General features: G+C 42.7%; 1 protein-coding gene across 2 annotated transcripts in view; it reads right to left on the reverse strand.

Moving 5' to 3' along the window:
• ATP9B (ATPase phospholipid transporting 9B (putative)) overlaps nt 1–19393 on the reverse strand; it is a 4837291-nt gene that overhangs the window by 1547015 nt on the left and 3270883 nt on the right. For both annotated transcript variants that reach the window (XM_044066988.1, XM_044066990.1), the window contains exon 14: nt 17631–17743. In XM_044066988.1, coding sequence (XP_043922923.1) covers nt 17631–17743 — 113 coding nt within the window. The remainder of the gene's footprint in view (nt 1–17630; nt 17744–19393) is intronic.

Here is a 19393-nt window from a genome sequence, read left to right on the forward strand (position 1 = left end):
TTATTATTCCCACCTGTTATGTATAACACCTTTTTGTTAAATGTCTAGTTCCGGCTTTTGTGTTACATGCATACACTGTTTGGCAGGTTGAACTTTTATATAGTTGTTTCTTGTCATATCTTACAAAACTTTTTGATTTATTGAAAGCCCCAAAACAAACAAAAAAAACCTAATACCCCCTAAAACCTATGAATTTAATACTAACAGGCAAATATATGTACATCTTCAAATATTGAAGTTTTACCCTCTTAATAGGAACAAATGTCCCAAAGTGACAGCCACACTCATAGACTTGAGTTAACAGCTGATTTGGCATAGTGGTATGTTGTTCTGACTGTAGTGCACAGGGTCCTGGGTTCAAGACTTGGCAGTGAAATGCATGGTGGTAACACAGCATTTTAACCTATGAATCTATAAAAAATTCACACCGGGGATAGCTTCAGGGGTTCTACTCATCAGAGGCACTGGGTACTAAGGTCGGGTGGCACGATGCCAGGGTAATCCTATGGCTAGGCTTGTAAAGGCCCCAGTGCCATTAGCCTAGTACACACCTATGAACCTATACAAAAGGTAACCATGCTAAGACGCATGGTCATGGTGCAACATGTGCTTCTACTAAGTGCTGACTGGTTTTGTCTTATCTTTATATCTCTACCAGCTGGGAGAACCCCTGAATGCTTTCACAGAACATTATCTCCTAGCCAGTTTTTCTTTTCCTTTTTTTCCCCATGGTCAATCACTCTCCACCAGACCGTAACCAATTTCTCATTATCAGATTGTTTCCATGGAGACATGAGAACCAAACAGTCAATTTCTCTTTACTACATTGTTTCCATGCAGACATGAGGGTCAGATACAGAATTGCTACTAAGCATGCATACATTTGCTAGAAAAAAAGCCTCATAATATTCAATATTCTTTTTCATTTACTTGCTTTCTCTTAACAGTTGTTACTAGATCAATCCAAGGTCCTGAATTCAGTCATTACCCCATGCAAGAATGAGAAAAAGCACATTAATTTTTCTTTTGTTATGCTCTTTTAACCAGGTTTTTTTACACTGCAGCGCCTACATTTCTTAAAACTGAAGAAGAAGAAAGAGAACTACCGCCCCATCAGTCTGACAAGCCTGATCTGCAAGGCCATGGGACGTATTATCATGGAACTTATAAACAAAGACATTGGCAACCTTAAAACACCGGACCCCACCCAGTGTGGGTTCGTGAAGGGCCGATCTTGTCTCCTGAACCTGATTGACTTCTTCAAATCAGTCTCCAAAGCCGTGGACGAGGGTAAGGCAGTCCACACAGCCTATCTGGACCTCGCCAAGGCCTCTGACACAATCCCCCACTCTGGAATCATAAACTTACTAAGCTGAACATTAACCCTACGTCACTCAATGGGTTGCCAACTGGCTTACTGACAGAACACACACTGTAAAAATAGCTGACTCCAAATCCAGCTCCAGACAAGTGACAAGTGGATTACTTCAGGGTTCAGTCCTGGGACCTCTCTTGTTTGGCATCTACTTCTCTGAAGTACAGGGAAACACTAAGGAACTCTGGCTAACAAAGTTTGCAGATGACTGCAAACTGGGAGCTATTACTGAATCCCCAAATGATGACAATACTCTACAAAAGGGCCTTACAGAAACAGATGCTTGGTGCCAAAGACATGGGCTCAAGCTCAATGCCAAGAAATAGTACAGTTTTGTACACTTACCATAAATGTACATGTTCGAGTGTATTCACTGTTGCAGTCATTACATTTGGGTAATCCTGCTGGCAGGTCGGCCTGAATTCCAAAGTCCCTGGGTCCTGCTTCGGCTGCTGTCACCCCTTCCCTGATGTCAGGTCGTCAGGGGTATAAAGGATGCAGCCGACGCCAATTTCTTTAGTTTTTCTTGCCCCAGATGTCAGGTGCCCCCTGAAAGGGTAGCCAAAATTTATATATATATATATATATATATATATATATATATATATATATATGTGTGTGTGTGTGTGTGTGTAAATACATGCACCAATATAAACTTTACCTTCATCTACAAGCAAATACACCACATAGGTTGTATAAAACAGAGAAGGAAAGATAGGTTCTATCAGAAGAAAAGGGGGATGGCGGGTGGGTAACCCGACTGCAACGGTGAATACACTCGAACATCTACATTTATGGTAAGTGTACACAACTGTACTATGTTCTTCGTGTTTCACTGCTGCAGTCATTACATTTGGGTAGAGTCCCAAAGCTATGGATGGGAGGCTGGAGCTAAACAGCATTAGGAGCGGCCATGAGGCCCTGCATAACTGCAGTGGCAAAGCCTGCCCTGGATTTAGAGTAGAGTGGCAGATGATAGTGCTTTGTAAAGGTGTGCACTGAACTCCAAGTAGCAGCCTCTAAAATGTCCTTGGTTGGTACTCCCCTGAGAAAGGCTGCTGAAGTGGCTGCAGCTCTGGTTGAATGTGGCCAAATGCCCTTAGGCACTGGCTTGCCATGGTGTAAGTAGCAGAAACGAATACAGTTGCCTATCCACTTTGAAATCGTCTGCTTTGAGATAGCCTTTCCTTGTGATCCTGCAGCATATGCCACTAGTAGTTGCTCTGTCTTTCTGAAAACTTTGGTTCTGTCCAAGCAGAATCTAAGCTGTCTGTGTACGTCCAAAGAATGCAGAATTCTTTCCCCTTTGTTCTGTGGATTTGGATAAAAAGTTGGCAGATGAATAGTTTGGTTAAGAGCCACACTGGACACCACCTTAGGCATAAATGATGGGTTTGTCCTCAGAGAGACCCTGTCTGGGTAAAAATGATAAAACATTCCACCGCCATGAGTGCCTGTAGCTCTGAAATTTGTCTTGCAGAAGTTATTGCTAGGAGCAGAGCTGTTTTCCAAGATAAAAACTTTATATCAGCAGTAGCAGCTGGCTCAAAAGCAGGCATGGTGAGTTTTTCCAAGACATAGTTGAGGTCCCATGCAGGCATTGGAGATCTCCTTGGAGGCCTTAAATTTTTGGCTTCTCTGAGGTACTGTTTTAATAAGGGATGAGAAAAAAGATTGGTGGCTCTGTATTGTAATGAGCTGAAATGGCAGACACATGAATATTAATAGATGAAAAAAACAGGCCTTTGTCCAGCATCTCAGTTAAGTATTGCAAAATCTGAGGAATATTTGGCACAGTTGTATCAGTTCCTTGTGCCTGGTTCCAGGCACAGAATCTTTTCCATTTCCCAGCGTAAGATTTTCTAGTACTAGGCCTTCTGGCCTCCAAAATGACATCCATCACAGCTTTACTGAGAGGTGTGTTTTGTATGACTACATTATCCGTCATGCTGCCAGGTTTAAAGTCCTGAGTTGGCTGTGCAGAATCTGATTGTTTTGCTGGGACAGTAGATGAGGTATTTGAGGTAAGGTCCAAGCTGGGCAATGAGACAAGTTCTTTAGGATTGGAAACCAGTACTGGTGGGGCCAGTCTGGGGCAATCAGTATCATTTTTGGCTTCTCCTGTCTGGGCTTTAGGAGTACCTTGGGCAGGAGAGGCAGTGGGGGAAAGGCATAAACTGAAAGATAGGGCGTCCACTTTCCATGCTTGTCTGTGATAAGTCCTTGTGCAGAATCTTTTTAGTTGGTAGTTGTGATGGAGAGATAAACAGATCTATGTCCGGGCATCCCCATTTCCTTGTTATCATGCTGAAGACTTGTGGTTCCAGCTGCCACTCATGGGGATCCATGAGGTTTCTGCTTAGTTCGTCTGCCAGAGTATTTTTCCTTCCTGGCAGGAATTGTGCCTGCAGATGTGCTTGGTAAGTTAATGGTGTGTCCCACAAAGTCATGGCTAGTCTGCAAAGGGGGTAAGAATGTGTACCCCCCTGCTTGTTTACATACCACATGACCGTGGTGTTGTCTGTCTTTATCAGTAGTTGTCCCGGATGAAGTAGGTCCTTGAAGGCTGTCAGGGCATTCTGAACAGCTAGCATCTCTTTTTGATTGATATGTAGATGCATTTGGGATGAGGACCATGTGCCCTGAATGCATCTTCCTGCAATGTGGGCCCCCAGGCATAATCTGATGCATCCGTTGTAGGCTCTGCCTGGCTGGGGGTAATGTGAATGGCTGTCCCTTGTTTTGGTGACAAGCCTTTGCCCACCATCGAAACTCCTGTTGTAGGCAGGGAATAAGAGTAATCATTGTTTCCAGGCTGTGGCAATGTTGAGTCCAAACACTATTTAGGTACCATTGAAGTTTCCTCATATGCAGTCTTGCAAATGGAATTAGTAGGATGCAGGATGACATGAAGCCCAAAGCCTGCAGATTTTTTATTGCAGATAACTGGGTCTTTGTTGCCAACATCTTGAAATAGGTAGTCAGTTGCCTTTGTTAGTCTGGCGTGAGATAAGCCATCTGGGCAGCTGTATTTAAGCTTGCACCCAGGAATATTATCTCTTGAGAGGGTACTAGTTTTGATTTTTTTTCGTTGACTGTGTACCCTAGGCATGTTAGAAGTCTTTGCACGTATGCCAGATGCTGTAGAAGAATGTCCTTGTTCTCTGCTTGAATTAGACAGTCGTCCAAGTAAGAATATATTTGTATTCCTCTTTGTCTGCAGAATGCAATTACTGGTGCCAGGCACTTTGTAAAGACCCTGGGCACAGTAGATAAGCCAAAGGGCAGTGCAGAGAATTGGTAATGCATTGAGCCTGCCTTGAATCTGAGGTATCTTCTGCATAATTGTCTGATTGGGACATGCAGGTATGCCTCTTTTAGGTCTAGAGTCACCAGCCAAGCGTTCTTGCCCAGCATGGGCAGAAGCTGCTGAAAAGTCATCATCTTGAATTCTGGTATATCCAGGAATGTGTTCAGAATAGATAGGTCCAGTACTGGTCTCCAGGTCTTGTCCTTTCCGGGTACCAAGAACAGTCTTGAGTAAAATCCTTGTCCCTGCTCTTGCTCTGGTACTTGTTGAATGGCCCCCATGTCCATGAGGGATGAGACTTGTTTTTGTGCCTCTGCCCATTGATTTTTTGAAAGATCTGGCCAGCCGTTTGCCTTTGGCAGGGTATGGAAATGGAACTTGTACCCTTGTGACACGATATTTAGAACCCACTTGTCCTGGGTTATAATGTGCCAGTTTTGAGAAAAAAGTGCTAAGTTTCCCCCTAAGGGTGCTGCCAGGAGATAGGTGCTTGATGCAGGCAGGGGAAAGTCATTGGGACTGTTTCCTGTATGGTTGTGATTTGTCTTCTCCAACTCTGGAGGTAGAAGCACCCCATTGCCTTGACCTGTAGGAGCCTTGCGCCTGGGATCTGCCTCTAGGGTGTCTGGATCTGCCCCTTTGAAGTCTGTCTGATACAGGAAAGGACCAATTCTTTGTAGGCCAGTGTCTACTAAACCTAGGTGGCTGTACTTGTAAAAAATCTTTGACAGTTTGCATAGATTTAGCTTTGTCCTCCATTTTCTTTAACACCTCCTCTGCCTTAACACCAAACAAAGTATCATGTTGTAAAGGTGCATCTAATAATTTAACTTTGACATGATCAGGCAAATTTTGTTCCTTTAACCAAGCATGCCTTCTAAATACAGAACCTGTAACTGCGGCCCTGCAGGAGGCCTCCAAAGAATCAAAATCACATTGCAAAGTATGCTTTCCAACTTGTTCAGCTGCATGCAATAAATCCTGCATTTCCTTGTTTTCTGTACATTCAGAGTTTAATAACATTTTCTGTTTAAGCAATGCCATGACATGTTGCTGGTATTTGAGCATATGAAACTGACAGTTTAAGGCCCTTATAGCCAAGGTAGAAGATGTGTAAACCTTTTTACCCCATCTATCCAGTGCCCTAGAATCTCTGTCAGAGGGGGTAGGGTTTTTTGCAGTGGAAGCCTTAACTCCTTTGGGACCTTGAGAAATAGTTTATGGGTCTGCAGCAGGGTTTTTAAAAAGGAATTTATGAGAGTCAGGAACCCTGTAATATCTGTCAGGCTTAACAGGAGCTGGAGGTAAGGAGTCAGGGGTAAGACTAGACTCTGAAAACAATCGTCTACAATATCTAACACAGGTGGAATGGCTAATGGCCTGTGTTGAGGTAGTAAAAAGAAATCCGTGAGCCTCTTTTTAGATTCAGAAAAATCTTGGCTCTCCCAGTGGAAATGCTCCCTCATGGAAATCTTGGCTCTCCCAGTGGAAATGCTCCCTCATGGTATGCAAGGTTTCCCCAAAAGAATAGTCCTCTGGAGGAGAAGCTGAAGGTATAGATTCTTCAGCATCAGAATCCTCATGGGGGGAAAAGAATATTCCTGATCAGAAGAGGAATCAGAAGAAATAGAAACCTGATCTGAAGATTCATAGTCAGTCTCTTCCATAGGCCTCTTATCAGGAGGGGGATGGAAACCCCTGATCAAGGTAATTAAGTCTTCGGCCATTTTGAGCATCTGTTTTTTGGGCATAGAGGCCTGTCCACGTGGCTCTTGAGTTTGTTTATTTGCTTTAGAAGGTGCTTTATTCTTTGCCTTTGAAGCTGAGGTTGGCTTGATGTAAAGATGTTTAGGTCTGAATACACCCTCAGAAGCCGGTGCCTGCTCAGCGGCTCCAAACCCATCTGAAGGAATAGTATCCAAGGCTCCAATACCTTGAGTTTCCAGCGGCATGGCCGACTCCACGTGGGAGTCGGTAGCGGGCTGCGACTCTAAAGTAGCGGGCGTCAGGGGCTGCGAAAGCACCTCACTGAAAACTGGCGAACCGGCGATTGGCTTAGGAGAAGCTTCATCGTCAGTTTTGGGCCTCGGTTGCCTGTCTCTCTCCTTTTCTTTGTGTTTTTTGTGAACTCCGGTAGTCGGATGGCTATCCGACGACATTTCTGGATAATTAAACCGGCGTCCAAAATAGTTTAAAGCAAAATCATACCGACGCTTAATATTGCGTTGGTTAAATCTAGCACAAAACTGACAACCAGCAACATTGTGATCAGGGCCTTGGCAAGGAATGCAGTAAGAATGAAAGTCCTTATGAGGTATTTGCTTTCCACAAGTAATACAATTATTAACTTTTTCTGACATCGGTCTGGAGCAAGAAAAAAGTTTCCCCAATGGGGTACTTAGCTTTATTGAAGACTTCGGATCTGAAACTCAAACACGAAAATCTCAGGATTCGGCCGACCGGCACTTGCGAACTGCTTCCGCTTCGGGCACCGCGCGGCAAGAAAGACTGAAGAAAATGGCGTCGGCAACATCTTTTATACCCCTGACGACAGGGAAGGGGCAACAGCAGCCGACGCAGGACCCAGGACTTTGGAATTCAGGCCGACTGAGGGAAACCTGCCAGCAGGATTACCCAAATGTAATGACTGCAACAGTGAAACATGAAGAACATGTATAGTTATCCCCTTTGGGAAAAAACATGTACCCGTGAATTACCACATAGGTGGCAGTACACTAAACACCAAAAGTGTGATAAGAGACTTAGGGACACAGGTGGACAGTGGTCTCACCTTCAATAACCACATCGCCACAACAGTCAGGAAATCCTTCTTTGTGGCACACCTCTTCACTAAGGGCTTTTCATCCAGAAAAAAGGAGGTCATTGTCCCACTGTACTCATCCCTCATTAGACCCATTATAGAATACAACACCCCATTTGGTATGTACCTCTCAAGACATCTGCAAAAACAGGAAAGGCCGCAGAAATACCTCACTAAAAGAATCACAGGCCTAAAGCAGATGCCTTATGCTGACCGCCTTAAAAAACTCCAGCTATACACTTTTGCATATCGTCTACTCAGAGTCGATCTCTGCTTAACATACAAGGCCATGTCAAACCCAGAGCTGTTGGACATGCTACACTTAAAGAAATCCCAATCCCTCAGAGCCACATGCACCAGGGATCTAAACCTTGTCATCACTATAAACAAAACATGCTGGAGCGATAGGTTCCTGACCCAGAGACTCCCCAGACTCTGGAATAGACTGCCCATACATGTCAAGCAGAGCGCCTCTTTGGCCCTCTTCAAAAGGAACCTTGATGACTGGATAGGAGGAAGGAAATTCACCCTGGGGATCACGTCAGTCTCCCTGCTAGACAGGGGTCCAGGGAAGTAAATAGTGTAGGAAGAAATAGCCAGGGAATTGTTATGGCTAGGCTTGTATAGGCCCTAAGGCCGATAGCCTAGTACTAATCTATGAACCTATAAAAGAAAGGAGAAAAGAACAGCAGCACTTATTTACAATCCATATTACAATGAAAATAACTGAGGAAACTTTATAGCACGCATAGAAAACCATATTAAGAAAAAAATGTTTTCTTTGCTTACAGTTAGTTAACTATCCCCCCTGTTCCCCTCCCCAAAGCATTTTTCCAGACATTAATGACAACAAATTCTGAAAAAAATCAATACTTCCAGATTTTCTTGTTCTGTCATATTTCACAAATATAATTATTGGATTGTAATCCCACATTATGTCACTGATTTTATTACTGTTCATCTCCATCTCCCAAATTCTGTCTCTGCTTCATTTCCAACGTACTCTTGATTCTTCTCATCAACTCTCATGCTTCCTTTCTTCTCCCTAACATTTTCCATTGAAACAGTGGAAAAGGTTTCACAGGTACAGTCTTTATTATTAGAAGAAAAAGAAAGAGTCTCCTTCTATCTCACAGCTCACTTTTTGTTGGACAACACTTTGTATTTCCTCCTTAGCATGTACTTCATGAAAAATGATTTTGTCCCTCCAGAGAAGAATACTTGAAGACAGCTGGGTACAGCAGTTTGAATCTCACACCTACATCTTGACATTCCCTGAACAGTGGAATGAATTTACTCCTCTTCTGTCTGGTGTACAATGAGAAAATACACTTGTGTACACTTACCATAAATGTAGATGTTCAAGTGTATTCACTGCTACAGTCCTGACTGTCGGGATTTCCTGCAGTGAAAGGCCTTGGCCGGCCAGACTACCACAGAAAAACTGTTTTTGCTTCCCAGGCTGGCGAACGCCCTTACTGATGTAATTACGCTCAGGTATAAAGGGAGCCAGCCTGCACTATCACTTCAGTATTTTCTTGATCCACTTAGAAGGAGCCCCCAAGTGCACCCTAGGAGAAGCAAGGCAGAGTGGACTCAGGGAGCCCCCAAGTGTACATAAGGTGGGCCAAAGAAGAGTGGACATAAACCAGGGTTTGTACGTGTAGGATCCTTTGCTGATTCTAGTAGCCTACCTAGTAGACTGAAGAGGAAGGAGGGAGGGAAAGAAGACTGCAACAGTGAATACACTCGAACATCTACATTTATGGTAAGTGTACACAAATGTACTATATTCTTCATGTTTCACTGTTGCAGTCCTGACTGTTGGGAAGACTCCCAAAGCTTTAGAGAGGGTGGAAGGAAATTAAGGAGAGGAAAGGAGAGAATTCACTGCAGGACTGCAGATGCAAACACCTGCTCTAGACTTGGAAAAGTTTGCCAGGTGGTATGGGCGGTATGCACAGAAGACCAGGTGGCTGCCTCCAAGATGTCTTTAGTGGGAATCCCTTTAAGGAAAGCTGTAGAAATAGCTGTGGCTGTAGTTGAGTGCGACCTAATCAAATCAGTTTTTTTTCTTGCCATGAGGGCTGTAACAGAAAGAGATGCAGTGGGAAATCCACTCGGAAAATATTTGTTTAGAAGCCAGTTTTCAATCCGAGCCTGCTCAGGTAGAAGTTCAGAATTCTATGTACATCCAAAGAGTGTGGTAATCTTTCCCCTCTGTTCTGAGGGTTGGGAAAGAAGGTAGGTAGATGAATGGCCAGATTCAGAGACACATTAGTAACCATCTTAGGCATGAAGAAAGGATTAGTTCAGAGGGAGACCGTCTCTTTATGGAAGATAATGAAAGCCTCCACTATCATTAGGGCCTACAACTCTGAGACCCTCCTGGTCGAAGTGATAGCCAGTAGTAGGGCTGTTTTCCAGATAAGAAACTAAGAAGGCTCAAAAGGAGGCAAAGTTAACTTTTCTAGGATAAAGCTGAGGTCCCAAGGAGGGGTGGTTTTCTCCTGGATGGCCTAATGTGGATAGCATCTCTAAGAAATTGTTTCAGTAAAGGGTGAGACTAAATTGGAGGATGACTAGAGATGTGGGCTGAGATGGCTGAGGCATGTATCTTAATGGAGGAATATGAGAGGCCTATCTCCACTAAGTTGGCCAGGTACTCTGAAATGTTAGAAATGTTGACAGAAACTGGTTGAAGCTAGTGCTGCTGGCACCAAACCAAGAATGTTTTCCATTTATTTGATTAAAGATTTTGTTGTGCTAAGTCTTCTAGACTGTCTTAAAATGGTTTGTACCTGCTGACTCAAGTTGGAGATGCAGTAGAGCATTGTGGAATAAACCATGTTGAGAGGCTGAGTGTCTGAAGGTTAGGGTATACAATTCTCTCCTTGTTCTGGGTGAGGAGGTCCACCCCCTGTGGTAACATCAGAGGCTTTTGACTGGTGAGCTCAAGGAGAAGAGGGAACCAGTGCTGCCTGGACCAGTTCGGTGCTATCAGGATGGCCTTTGGGCCCTCCTGCTTGATCTTCAGAAACACTACAGGCAACAGGTGTAATGCTGGGAAGGTATAAATGAAGGGGTGGGTCCAAGGGAAGGAGAAGGCATCTGTTCTCCATGCACATGTCTGCCTTGTCCTGGTGCAGAACTTCTACAGGTGAGCATTGCCCTTGCTGGTAAATATGTTCACCTATGGGACCCCCCATTGCTGTATTATGGATTGGAAAACTTCCCGATGGAGAGACCATTCATGTGGGTCTGTAACATTTCTGCTGAGGTGGTCTGCCATGGTATTCTTTTTGCCCAGCAGGTATTGTGCCATGATGTGCAGGCCTAGAGATTGTGCTGTCTCTCATACTTGCATGGCTAGATGGCACATGGAGGTAGGAACACATGCTTCCCTGCCTGTTCATGTATCACATGATGATGACACTGTCTGTTTGTAGTACTAGGACCCCTGGGTCTCATTTGTTCTTGAAAGCCAGTAAACTGTTTTGTACTGCCATGAGTTCTTTCCAATTTATTTGCCTCTTTCAGTGCTGAGCGGGCCACAATCCTTGAATTTGGAGGTTTGGACCCCATGCTGTCTCTGAGGCATCGGTGATGAGAGTTTGGCCCTGCGGCAAGAATCTGAAGAGTAGGCCCTGATTTTGGGTAGAGGCCAGTATCCACCATGCAAACTCCTGATTGAGGCAAGGTGAGTGTCCAGGGATTGACAGCTCTGGCACCACACAGTATTTAAGTACATCTGCAACTTCCTCATGTGTAGCCTGGCCAGGGGTACCATTAGAATACAGTATGCCATGTACCCCAGTGCTCTGAGGAATTCCCTGGCTGTAATGCTTTGATTTTTCTGTACATGTAGGAAGTAACCTGTTAAAAATGTGACCTTGTCCAGTCGGAGAAAGGCCCTCTGAAGGGAGGAGTCCAGAAGAGCTCCCAGGATGACTATCTGTTTGGAAAGGACCAGGCTGGATTTCTTGAGGTTTAGAGTGAACCCTAGAGAACTCAAAAGGTATTTTGTGAATTTCAGCTCTTTGTTGATCTTTGGAATCTCTGCTACTTGTTTTAGGCAATCGTCCATGTAAAGGTAAATCTGGACCCCTTTGGTTCTGCAATAAGCAATGACCAGTGCCAAGCACTTTGTGAAAACCATTGAACAATACACAACCCAGAAGGCAGTGCTGAAAACAGATAGTGACAGCAGCTTGTTCTGAAGTGAATAAGCTTTTATGTGATTTTTGAACAGGAATATGTAAACAGGCATCTTTTAGGTCTATTAAGACCATGAAGACCTGAGGAGTTTTCATGGGCAGTAATTTTTGAAATGTCAGCATTTTAAACTTTGGTATCCTAAGGAAATGGTTTAAGCTGGACATATTCAGAATAGGATGTCAAGATCCTTCTTTTTTTGGGACTAGGAATAACCTTGAGTAAAAGCCTTTTCCTTTTTGTTCCTGTGGAACTGGTTCCACCGCTCCCTGAGAACAAAGAATCTGTATCTGTTTAAGAGCCTGAGTTTTTTAATTGGGGATACATCTGGGAAGACTAAGTAAACTAACGGCTCTTTGAAAGTGAGTTTGTAACCATTTGCAATAGTGTTTACAACCCACTGATCTGCAATAATGTGGGTCCAGTTTTGGAGGAAAAGAGACAATCTTCCTCCAAGTTTTGGGATGGAAGTGGGAGGCTGAAGAAGAGGGAGACGGTCACAATTGCTCTCTGGCTGGGTGTTGTGACCTAGAACTCCCTTGCCTGGGTGTTTCAGAGGTCCACTGCATTGATCACTGTGTGTTGATGCCTTTGCCTGGAAGCTCTGTCCTCTGCCTTTTCGGTCTACTCCTAGGCTGGGTAGGAAAGGACCAATGCTTTGCTGGAAAGTTTCTGCTACACCTAGGTGGTTGTACTTGCAGGAAGTCTTTAACTGTTTGCACGGATTTTGCCTTGTCTTCCATCATTTTGAGTACAGCTTCAGCTTTTGGTCCAAAGAGTCTGTCTTTGTTAAGGGGAGCATCCAAGAGGTTAGCCTTTACATGATCAGAGAGAAATAGCACCCTAAGCCATGCATGTCTCCTAATTACTGAGCCACTGACAGCTGCCCTGCAGGATGCCTAGATGGCATCAAAGCCAGAATGCACAGAGTGTTTGGGCACCTAGAAAATGGAGTGACACATGTCCAAAAGTTCCTTAGAAAGAGTTTTATCTTCCATGGTTGAATTTTTTTTGTTTGAGTTGATTCACAATGGTTTGCTGATATTTGCTCATATGAAACTGACAGTTGAAGGCCCTCATAGACAGAGTAGCAGAGGTGTATACCTTCTTTCCGAACTTGTCTAGGTCCCTACTTTCCTTGCCGTGGGCAGGGAATTCTTGGAGACACTGGCCCTGGCTCCTTTAGGCCCTGTAGTAGCAGCTTCTGGATCAGCAGAAGGATTCTTAAACAGATATTTATGGGTGTCTTGCACCCTGTAAAATTTGTCCTATTTCCTATGGGCAGGGGAAAATTAGTTAGGATTCATGAAGGCACCCTGGAAAAAAATCCTCTACTACTTCCAAAATGGAAGGAATAGCTAAAGGTTTGTGCTCAGGGAGGTCCAAGAACTCTCCAGTGCTCTTCCTGGCATGGGGGTAAATCTTGTGGTTCCCACTAAAAATGCTGTTCTCCTTAGAATATGACTCCTCAAAGGATGTGTAAGAGTGCCCTTCCTCTAAGCCAGAGTCCTCCAAGTCTGAATCTTCCTCAGATAGGAAGGGTTCAGGGTCAAGATCAGTACAGGCATCTCTTTTCTTTTTTCCCTGAGGGTAGCTTCACCTGCGGTCTGTCTGGCCCTTACAATGTTAAGTCCTCAGCCAGCTTAATCAAATCCCTATGGGTTCCTGGTAACTGGGAGCCCATAGGCCTAGGCAGAGGTGCTGCTACACTGCCTTTCTTTGGGATGGGTTTGGCCTTAGGCCTAAGTGTGTCCAACATCCTACCTCCTGACTCTCTGTGAAAAATACACCAGTGTAGGCCTAGGCCTCGATGTATCACTGGCTAACAAGTGCTTGCCAGAAGCCGTGGCCTGCTGAGCGACCTCAGACCCAACTGGTGAGCTGAAATGTGAGTAGTGGAAGTTGAAGGAACAGAAGGCAAGCCGGACTCCAAATAAGTCTCAACAGAGACCTGGGTCACTGTTTCAAAAATAGAAGGGGGGCTATGAAGGCATTTCACTTTCTTCAACAATGATCAGTCTAGCAGGAGAGTCAGGTAGGGAGTGACTGTCTTCTTTGGCTTAAGTTTCTTCTCTTTTTTGCACTTATGCCCTTCAAGATTGGAGCGACTGGCAGATGCCATTAGGCACAGTCCAACTGACTCTTGTCTTAGAAAATGAGCTAAGAATTCATCTCTATGCCTAACTGTTCTAGCATTAAACCTAGCACAAAAATGACAATTACGTATGTTGTGTTCTGGGCCTAGGCAAGTAACACAGAGAGTATGGAAGTCTCTGTGTGAGATTTGTTTACCACAATGGAGACAATGATTTACTTGATCTGACATGAGTTAAGTGAAAAAGAAAAGAGCTCCCCAACGGGGTACTTATCTTTCTGACAACTTCCTTCTGGTGGGGACCGACCGACACACTTGAATATTGCTTCAGACTCCGGCGGCAAGAAAAGAATGAAGTGATGATGCAGCTTGGCTCCCTTAATACCTGAACATACTGATATTGGTATGGGTGTCTGCCAGCCAGGGAAGCAAAAACAGTTTTTCCTCTGGTAGTCGGGCCAGCCGAGGGCTTTCATGGCAGGAAATCCCAATGGTCAGGATGGCAACAGTGAAACAAAAGGAACATATCATTATCCACAAACACTCTGCTGTCTCCCACTTTTTGTATTTTGTCCTTCTGCCACAGTTTTGTCTAAATCAACTCCTTCTGCTGGCAGGATTGCATCTTTACTATTAAAGCTCTAGGTTGCTTTCTCATAGCCAGGTTTGGAGCATGCACATGATGTGCCCTTTCAACTAACAACTCCTGCTGTGGAATACCAGTTCAGTTGCTTAGTTGTGCTTTCATAAAATTAATGCAAGTATGTTCCTTCCAGTTTCTCTGCTATAGCTGAAAATCTCCCTATGTGCTTTGTCATCTAATTCTATCATTTTTTGAAACATCTCTTCCTGAGTAGTCTCATATTCAGCCAGTCTTTTCTTCATTTCAACCTCTGATTTTTGCAGCTTTATCACCTCATCTGAATACCTGTTTAAAGTTTCTTCCATTTTTTTCCAGCCTTTTGTTGTTTGTGTTGATATACTCCATTAGTGTTTCGTTTACTTTAACTAGGTCTGTGTGCAGTTGTCTTATACCTTCCTGCAGGTTACTGGAAGTCATGTCTGGAGGCTGCTTTTGCTAAACAGCTGCAGAACTTTCCCCAGTCAGTATTTATTCCTCACTTTTTGTAGCTGATTTTTTTCTGGGTGCTCTGTATTTCTTTTCTTTATGGCATCCAGGCAGTACAGCTACTAACCTTTTACTGAAACTTACCCATAAATACAAAAGTCTACTGGCCATCTCTGCTGAGTTTGTGTTTTCACACTGGGAGAGCTCCAGTTAAGCTGTTACTCAATGTGAAGTCACCTTGGAAGTCTTGTTATTAATAGGTTGTACAACACAGTAAAGTAAATCCTGTTCAGAAGTAAGAGGGAATGTGAACAGAGCAAAAAGTCCCTCATTAGTCTAAACAAGCAAATCGCGGAAGTAGTCAAGTCTCTGAAAGCAGATTTTGAGGTACTATCCTCCAAAGCTAAAAATAACCATAAGGCATTTTTCAGTTATGTCCACAGTCTTAAGGGCAGTAGCCACGAATGTGTGGAATTAGTGATAGACAGTATCACCTATACTCAGCCAGAAGATATAGCAACTCTGCTGGCTGACAAATTCAGCTTAAATTTCAACTCCCCATCAACTCCAGTTCTCCCCCAAGAAATACCCTCCACCATCAATTATCACCAAAGAACAAGTTACCACTGTGCTTTCCAAAGCTAAAAATACAGCTTTAATGTGGTCTGACTATATACCAGGTTGTTTCTTAAACAGCTTAAATCAGGACTTAGGCCCATTAGGATCTCTATTTAACCACAGCCTTCGGATTGGCTTTGCCCCAGCAGAGTGGAGGACAGCAACAGCTCTCCCTCTGCATAAATGGGGACAATCTACTGACCTTGGAAACTGCAGACTTATAAGTTTTACTAGTCTTATTAGGTCATGGAAAGAATAATCATGGACCTGATGAATAATGACACAGGAAATGTCCAAACACTGGACCCACCCCAATTCGGCTTTTGCAAAGGTAGGTCTTGGCTACTGAATCTGGTGGATTTCTTTGAGAAAGTCATTAAGGCCATGGATGAGGGTAAAATAGTATATACCACCAAGGCATTTGACACAATTCTCCACTCAGGTATTATAAATGAAATCACAAAATTAGGCATAAATCCCTATGCCACCAGATGGCTAGCCAACTGGATCATGGACAGGAGACGTCGTTAAAGTGGGTGAATGTAGATCCAGCAACAGGCCAGTTACTAGTGGTGTGCCACAGGGCTCACTGTTGGAACAACTATTCAGAACATACTTCTCTTAAGTCAAGGCTAAGGTGGAAGGTCTCTGGATGACGATGATTGCTGATAACTGCAAACTAGCAGCTATCACTGAATCCCCAATGATGTAGATATCCTTCAGGAGGGTTTAGATCAGACAAATGATTGGTGCCAGAACCATGGCCTAAAACTAAATGTGAAAAAATGTAGTATCATATCCTTTGGGAAGTCAAATACCCCTGTAGACTACAACATCAATAGTACACCCCTAAGAGTAGACTCACAGGTGAGAGATCTAGGTACACAGGCAGATGGTAGCTTGAACTTTGCAGTGTGTCCACAGTACTGAGGAAGTCTTTCTATGTGGCATAACATATCAGTAAGGGTATGGCATCCAGATCCAAGGAAATTATAGTTCTGCTGAACTCTGCCCTCATTAGACCAATAATCAAGTACAATGTGACATTTGGCATATACTTGACTAGGCAATTACAGCAGCCAGAGTGATGTCATAGCTTCTTCACAAAGAAAATACAGGGTGTAAACAATACGTCCTATGAGGATGGACAAAAAGCCTTATCCATTTAAGGGGTGACCTATGCCTAACCTACAAGGCACTCACAAATCCAGTTGTGATGGAGCTGCTGCACATCCCAAATCAAACAGCATGACGGTCACTCAATATAGGTATCTAAACATAGCCAGCAACTCAAACAAAACATGCTGGAGAGACAGATATGTGTTTCAGAGATTGCCCCTTCTTTGGAACAGGCTTTGTATTCACATTAAGCACAGCTATCCCATAGCCCTCTTCAAATGTAATTTGGATCAATGGATGGGGAATCACATATTGACACCTGGGGTGGAACCTATGTCCCTTATCTGTAAGATACTCAAGATCAGGCACAAACCCATGCCATCTTCTTGCCCCTAAGGGCCATATATTGGGTAAAATTGGGTTATACTTATTAGGTTTGTAAGGGCTCTTAAGCCATTAGCCTAGTAATTTCATATGAACCTATAAACTAACAACCTTTCTCCTTCTACACCTAGCTTCACCAAATATAGTTTATGTTTGCTACATGCATTACTCAGTTCACCTTCTGCCCTTTTTTTTTTCAAAACCACCTTAGGTAGACAGTTCCATAGCACTACATGCAAATATATAAGAGCTTCTGACTCTGCAGTTTTCTTGGGAAGACAGTTCTGCAGTCCTCTCTGCAAAAAAGTTCATGTATTGCCTTTAGAATGCACTTTTTTGAAACACAAGTAAGCTAAAGATGATACCCACCTTTTGCATCAAAGACGTCAGCCTGCTAAAACCTTGTCCAAGCTTACTAATGTACAATTTTTGCTAACTCTGCTATGTACTAGTACTTGTATCTACTTGCTAATTGTATGTGGAGATTATTTCCCCGGGCCTCCACTGAAAATGGGGTCACCTAGGCCCAGTGGACCTTCCAGGTAAACAAATGCAATAAATAAATAAATATAAATGAACACTGCCATGAAAGACAATAAGGTCTACAACATTATATATATTTACCTGTGCATATGAATTAATAATATGACTTTGTATTTCATCCATGGTGTCTGTACCATAGGAAACAGTACCCAAGTGCAGACGCTTGAAAACCATTTCATTCTGAGTAAGAGTTCCTGTAATTAAACAAATAAACATCTGCTATTAAATCTGTTCATGTGTTTTATATAAACTGATACAAAAATTATATTCAAAATACTTTAATCTAAAACACTTTCACTTCTAATGATTTTTTTACTGATTATTTTAAGATTGAAATATACTCGTTCAAACGATACCATTTTTCAAAGTCATAACATAGACATTTTAAAATAATTACAAGCAAAGAATAAAGAACTTCCAAAAATGGAATGAGACACTGCACAGATTAATAGCTTAGTTTGATCTATCCAGTACTCGCAAGGTGCATAAACAAAAATAAACAAACAAATGGGAGCAGAAATCTAGTAAATAAAATATAGAGCTAAACAACTGAAGGCAGACACCTAATAAATAAAAAAATGGAAAGTATAAACCATTTTGTTCCCTGATCTCATTTCCTAAAGCACATATGACGATAGGGATGGTGCCGTATCAGTTTAGAGCCAAAAGCATGAAAGCTACCAAGATAATCTACCATCAATCTCACACTTCTGAAATACTACAACAAACTGCTGTTAATCTGTTCGCCAAATGGGTAGGTATACCAATAAAGGCTAGATTGTTCTGACCCAAAAGTGTAGGTACATACCATAACACTAAATATTCAGTTTTCCTGATGCTAGTCATCACCTTTGGGTAATGCCAGTCTTAAAGTCATCTCAATGGCCAACTACTGTAACTACTTTAGCTGTGAGTATCTGTGGTCTCAAATATGTGCAGATACAGTGCTGGCCACAAGGGGAATAAACCATATAAATAAAGTCAACACTGAACCACCACAGGAAAATAAAAACGTAACATACTGGGTCTAAAAGCAAGGAACAATTTTATACCACACAGTCTTATACAAATGGCTAGCAATGAACAGTTAATTCAAAATAAACTACAAAGTATATGGATTCAGGGTAAAAACATGAGTCAAACAACAACACTTACAAACCGCAGAATCTACCAAAATTGAAAGAACAAATAAAACATAAAAAGCAGTAATAAATACATAAAAAATTTTTTCGTGCCTAAACCACCAGAGAATGTACAGTTGTGTAAGTTTATTTGTGTCTTTCAGCTTTTCCCGGTTAGGGGTCGCCACAAGTAAAACTTACAAAACCCTAAGAATCGTCTGAAGTCTGGTTGAACAAGGATGTTATGATAAGCATCTTCCAAGTCTAGTGTTGCCAGGAAACTTGAAAGAGGAAGAAGAGGTAACAGTTTGCAAAGTGACATAATTTTGAATTTGAGCACCGTCGCAAATATGTTTAGGAAAGAAATATCCAGAACTGTTTTCCAATAATATTCTTTTTCTGGCACTATAAACATACTTAAATAAAAATCTTTCCCCCCTGGGAAGGAGGAACAGGCTCTATCAGTCATTGAACAGCATATGAAGAATTGGTAGAAACAAAAGAGTCTGATCTAGAGGATGAGGAATGACCCCCTGGAATAGAAGAACTTCCTCGTACTACCATCTGTAACCTCAATGAATTATTTTCATAACCCATTAATATGAAACTATCTGTTTCAAAAGAGAGATTCACTTTCTGGAAGAAAAAAATGGCCAGATTAGGAGGGTTCGCAGGGTCTGAACAGTTATTCAGACTTGTTGAATTGTACTTGGTTTTAAGAGG

This window comes from Protopterus annectens, chromosome 3.part1 (genome assembly GCF_019279795.1).
Source record: "Protopterus annectens isolate FY-2018-M chromosome 3.part1, PAN1.0, whole genome shotgun sequence".
NCBI classification, from domain to species: domain Eukaryota; kingdom Metazoa; phylum Chordata; order Ceratodontiformes; family Protopteridae; genus Protopterus; species Protopterus annectens.